The 8,823-nt window shown below is 45.3% G+C and overlaps 1 protein-coding gene and 1 pseudogene across 1 annotated transcript; both read right to left on the bottom strand.

The window, feature by feature from the left end:
• Positions 1-688: 688 nt before the first annotated feature.
• LOC119280387 (thioredoxin H-type-like) lies at positions 689-1,032 on the bottom strand. Its single transcript, XM_037561250.1, has one exon. The coding sequence runs from the start codon at positions 996-998 to the stop codon at positions 699-701; it is 300 nt and encodes a 99-aa protein (XP_037417147.1). The 5' UTR covers positions 999-1,032; the 3' UTR covers positions 689-698.
• A 974-nt stretch (positions 1,033-2,006) lies between these two features.
• LOC119282825 overlaps positions 2,007-8,823 on the bottom strand; it is a 20,733-nt pseudogene continuing 13,916 nt past the window's right edge.

Here is an 8,823-nt window from a genome sequence, read left to right as displayed (position 1 = left end):
CGCCACCGCGGGCAAGCTGTCGCCGCAGCGCCGAAGATGATCTCCTTTGCCGCATGCTCGCGCGCCCACTGCTGCTACTCGCCTGCGCCGCCACCGCGGGCTAGCTGCCGCCGCAGCGCCGAAGGTGACCTCCTTCGCCGCATGCTCGCGTGCCCACTGCTGCTACTCGCATGCGCCGCCACCGCGGGCAAGCTGTCGCCTCAGCACCGAAGGTGACCTCCTTCGCCGCATCCTCGCGCGCCCACTGCTGCTACTCGCCTGCGCCGCCACTGCAGGCTAGCTGCCGCCTCAGCGCCGAAGGTGACCTCCTTCGCCGCATGCTCGCGCGCCCACTGCTGCTACTCGCCTGCACCGCCACCGCGGGCTAGCTTCCGCTGCAGCGCCGAGGAGGAGGGCCTGGAAATTGCCGCCGCCGAGCAGATCGAAAGAAAAAATTAGTCTTCTCCTCGTCGGGGATCACCATTGGGAACGACGAGGGGAACAAGGAGAGGAAAGCTGCAGGGGAGGCGTGGGTCGGGAGAGCTCTGGCGATGCGGGGAGCTGACCTCCGGCGCGACAGAGGAGCGGGGGAGACGGCGGGAGCTGCGGGTTTGTCGGGAATTCGCTGGGTTTTTTTTTAGAAAACACCACACGGACAACTTTTCCGGGACGGAGGGAGTAATATTCAATATACTCAACAGATATGAATGCCGTATCAGTCAGTTGTCCATAATTAGGGCCATCTGCAGCTGAAGCTTCTCAAACAGCTCTTCCTTGAATGCGCCACGAAGCGTGTCCTTAACCTTGCCATTGTTCATGAACAGGAAGATCGGCGCAGCATTAACTTCGTATGCCTCGGCAATATACTTCATTTCATCAATATCAACCTTGAGGAAAATGGCATCTGCATACTTGTTGGCGAGAAAATCAATAAAGGGAGCTATGCTGCGGGATGGCCTGCACCAGCTCGCGGTGAACTCAATCACGAGCAGCTTGTTGTCCTCCCGCTCGGTCATCATGGTCCAGTGATCCAGGCTGCGGATCTTAATCACCGCCGATGGCTCCTCCACATCAGTGTATTATTCCGTACAGGGAATCATATTCGCAAGATCAGCAGCGACCTCCTCCATGTCGTCTTCGTCCGCCGTCTGCACCAGTGCCGTCGGTTCCCTGAGGAACCTGTTGGCCTGCTCCAGGTACATGTCCATGCGTGGTGTCGCGAACAGCCGCATATCAATGCCCCTTGTAGCAAAACGTTGCCGGTCATGCGAAGACTCCAGTGCCAAGGAGTAGGAGCGGCCATGTGCCTCGTAGGTTTCTAGGGTTTTGAAGAGCTCCAAGAGATTATGTAGATCAGTCTTGAGCAGCGGATCGGACAGCTCCACTAGCTGGTTCTGGGCTTCCACTAGCTTGTCCTGGGCATCCTTGAGCTTCTTGAAGTCTGCCATCATTCTCGCCTCCTTTATCATCTTCACCAACTACAGACGGGCCTCCTCCGTCTCTAACTCCTTCGGTGTCTCCTCCTTTAACACCTCCATGCCGATGCCGGTGCGCCACACGTCCAACATGGCCTCAGGAGGCACGGCAAACTGCAGCCTACCAGAATAGCTGCATACAACAACAACAACAACAACAACAACAACGACAGAGCCTTCGGTACCAAACAAATAGGGCTAGGCCAGAATAGCTGCATGCGTGCATGAAATAATTGCATGGTTGGTATCTCTTTGACATGCATGCATGTGATTTCATTTATCTAATAGCTGATACTAGCACTACTACTTTGTCTCTCCTGTTGACATGCATGTGTGTGTGTGTGTGTGTGTATTTTACCTGCTGCTTGAGCTTGAGTATGTGACCTTGAGGATTTCCCCACTCTTGATTGCCGACGGAAGGAGAAGGTCCATAATGCACTGTTTTAAATAGCCCGCTATAGCTCCGCTATAGCACGCTATAACGTTTACAAAAGGTCTTGCGCTAAGAGACTTTGGTCCAAACATTTTAAATAGCGCGCTGTAGCTAGCACGCTATAGCATTTGAAAAAGGTCCACGGCTAAGATGCTTAGCGCGCTATTTAAAACTATGATAATGACCCTGCGCACTTCCCTGCTGTAGATGTTACCGAAAAGCTGACGGTCACCGAGCCGTTTATTTGGTGCTCGGTCTGTAGGTAGTTCCCGGCAGTCACCTTCACTATCTCCGAGTCGTCTCCAATGGGTGCTAGCGTCACCTTGAGGTCCTGAACCGTCACTGTAAGTAGGCCGGCGAGGCACAGAGAGGGGGCCATGGTCAGGCCTCCACCACCAATATCCCGGACTTCAGAGAACGTCCCTCCATTGCTATTGGCCGCTACCATGCTGAGCACCACATGGTCGCTGTCAAAGCCAAAACAAAATGTGTAAACGGGTATGTTGCCGTGAATAACCACTTGAGAAGCATCACCCATGGGCTCTGCACCATCCGACATGAGCATGATGCTGGCGATGCGGCCGTTTTTCATCCTGCGGTCATTGAGGATCTTCAGCCCTGCCAGCAGACCGTTACTGATGTTGGTGCCACTGCCACCACGTGCCTTAAGGTCATCGACGAGCTGCTGCAAATATGCCTGTGAGGACTTGGACATCGGTGTCAGCGGGCAGAGCCTTGTAGCATGATCCGAGAACGTGACGATGCAGAAGCGGTTGATGGGTGTGAGCTTCTGTACGACAAACCGCATAGCTGTCTTCAGCTGTTCCATCTTCTTGCCATTCATGCTGCCGCTGACGTCTACGACAGCCACCAGGTCCAGACCCGGTCGGTGATGGTTGTAGTCACCGCCGGTGATCTCCAGCATGACCTTTCTGTGGTTCTTAATTGCCATCTGCATGCCCCCGGGTTCCCTCGGCGTCGGCTTCGTTCCTGCAAATCAACAAGACCATTTTGAGAATTGTCCTTAATTTGTTGTTTCATTATTCATTTGTTATTTTTGGTTGCATAATAAAGGCAATGGCAAGTAAATAGAATCCCAAATACTACAAACTATTTTATGTCATGTATGTATATTTCCTATTTGTAAATTAGTTGTTGCTCACAACCATAATCTTTACAACACACGCCTAAGTTTGTCTAACGCTAACACCCATGGCTGTCTACACGATCAATGTATTAAATCAAATTATTTCCCCCACATGCCATGGGAAACTAGTGATAGCTAACAGATGTAACATTACCTGAGCTTGTGTATTCTTCCTTGCCCTGTTTTCTTGGAAAGTCAGTGGCCTACAGACACAGAAATAAGCTATATGAAATTTTACACGAACACCAACGCCAAATACCATGGAGAAACTAGCTCTAACCTTATTAGCACAGGCCCACACGTATAAGGAAGCTAACTCAAACTACTCAGCGTACACTAATCAGGTTCAACACAGACACGCAAAGCTATAGTACTACTAGCAAACGTGCTACCTAGTAGTCCTAGCACGCAAATATATTTGGATTACTCTAATAGCTTGTGCCATTATAGTGACCATACCTTGTATATCGACGACCCTGTTTTGGTCATTGATGCACCAACTGATTGTAGCGCAGGCTCTGTCTCGTTCAACTTCTCGATGATTACCCCCATAGTCGGCCTTTTGTGCCGATCTGCATCCACACAACTTAAAGCTATCTCGATGCATCTCTTTACTTGTTCACAATATGGCTCCAATGCATCAACTGGTGTTGTTGTTTGTAGCTTATTCTTCCACTTCCCATGTACCTAGCAGTGTGGAACATAAAGCATGGTAGTGTATCAAAAAAGAGGGAGGTATACCATGCACGAATGATGTACTTATCATCTCAATATAGAAAACAATCTCTCTTACAAGCTCTATGAATTCTCGTGGAGACATTTCTGCACTTCTAAAGTAGCCCATTGGCCCTGTCATTATCTTTATGATGATCACACCCAAACTGAATATATCAAACTTGACAGTGATCACGGCCGCATGACACATTATATATGTTATTGACACAATGGGTCTCATGAAAATATATACATATATTATTTCTTTCTTTGGGTAGCTTGTCAAGTCACACAGAAGATTAGGCTTACCGTGTTCCTATAGAAGTTTTCGTCATCTGTGTTTGTTCTCCTCTGAAGAGCCTCGACAAGCCAAAATCCGCGATCTTGGGCACCATATTTTCGTCAAGCAATATATTGCCTGGTTTTAAATCCAAATGCAACATAGGAGGAACCAATTCCTCGTGAAGGTATTTCAAGCCCTGACAAATCCCCTTAATTATTGCGTAGCGTGTGCTCCAATCATGTCCAGTAGATTCATCTGCAGCAACACACACTAAGGCTTCCTCGTGAATGTTTGCTTAATGCCACAATACAAGTAGAGCAGTGTGCATCATCATACCAGCAATACAGCAATCAAGGCTTCCATTTTGCATGTACTCAAAGCAAAGCGCCCTCTTTATCGTCTCAACAAAAATCTCTTTCCCTTCATAAGGTTTAAATTCTCCCCAAGTTTCATGGCAATAGCCAATTAATCGCACAATATTTTCATGTTGCAGATTTACGAGGTTGTGATACTCCTTCTGAAATTGCTCATCATCAAGTCCTGGAATGTAATGAAGCACCTTCACAGCAATCATCTCCCCATCTGTATGCTGCCCCTATTCAATATATCAATGCTTGCATGGTTCAAAGTTGTGTTGGCAGCGACATATACATGTTTAAGCAGAAAATTTGTGCATACTCATGTTTTCTTACCCATACAACATGCTGTATATTACTGTTTGACAGAAAATAGCGCAGCAGTGTAACATCAAGTTTGCATTAACAACAAGATCTATAGGACATACTATTTGCCACTTGTGAACTGGAATAGTTACCCCTGAAAGAACACCTTACAAAAAAAAGTTTTCTTGTCCTATGAATGATGTGAGTATATTTAAACCTAGGCAAAGAAGTGTACGCATCACACAGTAGTAAGGTCTGATAACTAATGAATGTAAAATTATTAGTGCCCTTTGATTTTGAAGTGTTGTTATTAAAGACTCACCGCAATTTGTCTGATTCTTGTCACACACCTGATTATAAGCATGAGGTTGTTAAACCCTCTTAATAATAGAGAAAATAATATTGATAAAGCAGTGCAGTGCAGTGAATAACGACTTAACACAATGTTTGTTGTGCCTTGGGTCAACTCATAAGTGTGTCAGCATCATGTGCCTTGAGTAACCAACCATATGAAATACTTCCTCCGTTCCTAAATATTTGTCTTTTAGAGAAACTATATATACCTTATAAACATTTCCATATGAACCAGCGCCAACTTTCATGTCATTAGAGAAACCTTTAGTAATTTCATCCAATACCGAAAACGAGAGAACCCTTGGAGCCACACTTAGACCGTCCATGTCGTTATTGTTGTCCCTAATAGAAGAAAAATGAAGAAAAAAACAGTTAATTGAATGGAATATGTTGCTATTTTACACGCAAGGCAAGGCAATCTTTCAGTAGACAAAAAAAACAGCTAATTAAAAGAAGGGTAATGTTGGCCTCTTTCAGTAGACCAATATATCGAGCGTGCAACGGAAACAAGCAAGTGAATACGTACCTGCTTCAGACTTGTTCTACAGATCCAGCTCCAGCACGAGGGGGGCGACGGCGGCGTTCGGGCACCATTTGAAAGCACGGCCGAAGCATCCTTGGGAGTCAACGGGGCACGCGTGGCAGGCGCGGGCGCTAGGGAGCTCGCACGGCGCGCGCGATGGTCATGGCAGACGGCTATGGACACGGAGAGCAGCATGGGGAAGCGTGCAGGAGCTCACCTGGTGGCTCAAGGAGGCTGGCGAGATACTTAGTAGCAGCAGAGGGTGGATGGCGGAGGGCGATGCAGGGGAGACGAGCTCGAGGCCGGGGTCGGGGAGGACGAAGCGGAGCTCGTGGACTTGCCGACGAGGTGCGGGGACGGCGATGGCCGCCGCTAACACGGCGGGCGCGCTCGGGATCTGGCGGAGAAGGGCGAGCGAGCGAGTGGGAGAGGGAACAGAGCTGCTTCCCTCATGTAGAGAGTAGGGGACGACCCGGGAGGGAAGCTGGGCTGGGCCTGCCCCTGTGGCCTAAAGCCCAGGGGCAGGGGGCTCTTTTTTTTCCTTTTTCCTTTTCCCTAATTTTTGCTTTACTTTTTATTTCCTCTGTTTCATATTTCTTTCTATAACAAATTAGTTCTATAGAAACACAAAACTTGGACCATTATTAGTATGGTAATTTAGGCCACTGCCAATTTTTTTTGGCAATTAGATAAATTAGTTTGGAATTTTTATAATTTGGAAATCATTTAAATTATTGTTTTGTCCCCTGTTGTAATTATTTTAGGGCATTTAAACACTACATAAATAGTCGGATTCTCCACCATAATTGACTATCTGTTATTTGCCACATTATGAACATTTTAGTTTTCATGTTTCTGATTTATTTTATTTCACTTATAATTTGAATTTGAATTCAGAGTGGAATTTGAAATGAGATATGGATTAAAAGATGATGAAGAATTGTTTAGCAAAATGCCTTAGCAATAATTTATGAGTAAAATTAAGCATTGTTTAGCAAAATTCCTCATAAAATAATGACCTATAATTTATGAGCAATAATTTGCCCTAGAGGCAATAATATTGTATTATTAGATTTATAATGCCTTAGCAATAATTAATCAATGTTTAGCAAAATTGCTCATAAAATGACCTATAATTTATATATGATAATTACTCATATATAAATATGCCCTAGTGGCAATAATGTTGTAATATCATATTCCCATTATTCATAATTAAGAGTTTATGTTTCATGCTATAACTCCTATGATCCTGGAATATGAGATTCAATGGAAAACTCATATGCACGTGTGAAATGATAAACGGTAAATAATGTGTTCCCGGTCTAGCCTCTAAGACCGGCTCAAGTATTGTTGGTGATCACGTTTTTTGGATCTTAGGATATTGTTAAGTGTAAGGTAGTCCTAAAACAACATTGAGGGTATGATGGTAGAAGAACAATCATATTGAATCGACCCAAAACTTGTTTATTATACTTTGTGATTATATCGTCTGAAATCATCTGTTATAACGCGAAGTGTTAGCATGTGTTATTGTTCCTCAGACCATGAGAGTGTCTCGGTCTTCCTACCGAACGGTGGGCTTTGGGGTTGTCCTACGTCATCTGTAACAAGATGATCGTAGCGATACATTTCAGGACCACCATAAAGTTTGACAAGTGATCGAACAGCTCAAGAGTGAGATTTGCTCCTCCGACGATGGAGAGATATTCTTAGGGCCCTCTCGGTGTGACGGCATCCATCATCGTCTGGCCAGATACAAGTGACTACATGACGGGTATGTTGGAACATGTCAACGAGAAAGAAGAACAAAACCGGCAACAGGAGCAACGGTATAGTGAGCATGGTGATGACTTAGGAGGATAACTATGCACACCAGGTTTTGTAAAGTATCGCGAAGCAAAGGGAACGTCACATGATAGCCAAGGTTCACATGAATAGTACTCGTGTAATCATAGGGACCGATATGGACGTCCACGGTTCCACTATCGGTCAATGAACGAAGTGGTTTTGTTCATGCCTATGATTTACCAAACCTACAGGGTCACATGCTTAAGGTAATCACGATCTGCTGAGTGTTAGTAGGACGGGAGTGATGAGAATATATTTATGAAATTGTTTCATTAATATCCGGAATATTACCGAGAGGTTCCGGAAGCATTTCGGGGTCACCGGAAGGGTTTCAGTGGATATCGGATAATGCCGGGTATTTCCGATTAATATATAGGTGGAAATTTTTTCTAGAGATTTTAAATTATATATATAATGCTCCAAAAATGTCTAAAACAAAAATATATTTAATTTAATATCAACGGGCCAAATAAGGCCAAGTGGTGGAGGAGGAGTTGGGCCACAAAGGCCAAACAAGAGAGGGGCCCACTACTGCAGGAATGCCTAGCAGTGGCGGGCACAAAATTGGTAGCAGTGGCGGGCGAGGCTCTCAGAGGCACCAATCTCCCGCCACTGCTATGACGGAATCAGTGGCGGGCGCCTGCCCGCAACTGGTAAATATCCTGTTGTGGCGGGCATGCCACCGCGCCTGCCAGTAATTTACGATAGAGGAGTGGCGGGTTTTTCTTAGCGCCCTCCACTGAAGTCAATTTCATGCAAATTAAAATTTTGCAGCCACGACATCATTTTTGCTTCCATGACTGCGTTTTGTATGAAAGTAAGATCATAAATTGCAATATGCTACGAAGTTATGATACATCTATATATGTTCAACAACTATCTAAAGTTCAATACTTAGACGGTACAATAACATAAGTGCATACAACATATATGTTCAATAAAGTGTTATAGCTAGTCCGAGAAAGTAGGACATATATATACACGACATCCTGATCATCACCGAATGTGCAAACTACGGTGATTGTGGAACATTGTACCACAGATAGTTTCTGTTGCCGCCCTCAGCCTCGAATTCATGAAGGAAAAGTAAGAATGACCTCCCAGCTTGCATCTTCAATCGGGTGGCAATGTCAACAACAAAAAACAGCGACAGCAAGCCCAGCTTGTGTTGGTATTTCCCCGAAAAGGAAGGGATGATGCAACACAATAGAGATAAGTACTTCCCTCGATTATAAAACCAAGGTTATCGAACCGGTAGGAGAACCAAGCAACAAAACTTAAACAAGAGACCTGCAGACAAACAACACATGCACCCAATGTGAATGAAAGGTTGTCAATCTCTCGGCAGTTAATTGCAAGATTAAACTGTATTTGATATATTGGAGATAAAATAAAATAGATA

This window comes from Triticum dicoccoides, chromosome 3B (assembly GCF_002162155.2).
Source record: "Triticum dicoccoides isolate Atlit2015 ecotype Zavitan chromosome 3B, WEW_v2.0, whole genome shotgun sequence".
Classification (NCBI taxonomy): domain Eukaryota; kingdom Viridiplantae; phylum Streptophyta; class Magnoliopsida; order Poales; family Poaceae; genus Triticum; species Triticum dicoccoides.
Note: the sequence above shows the minus strand (reverse complement) of the source record. Positions and strands in the feature narration are given on the sequence as shown.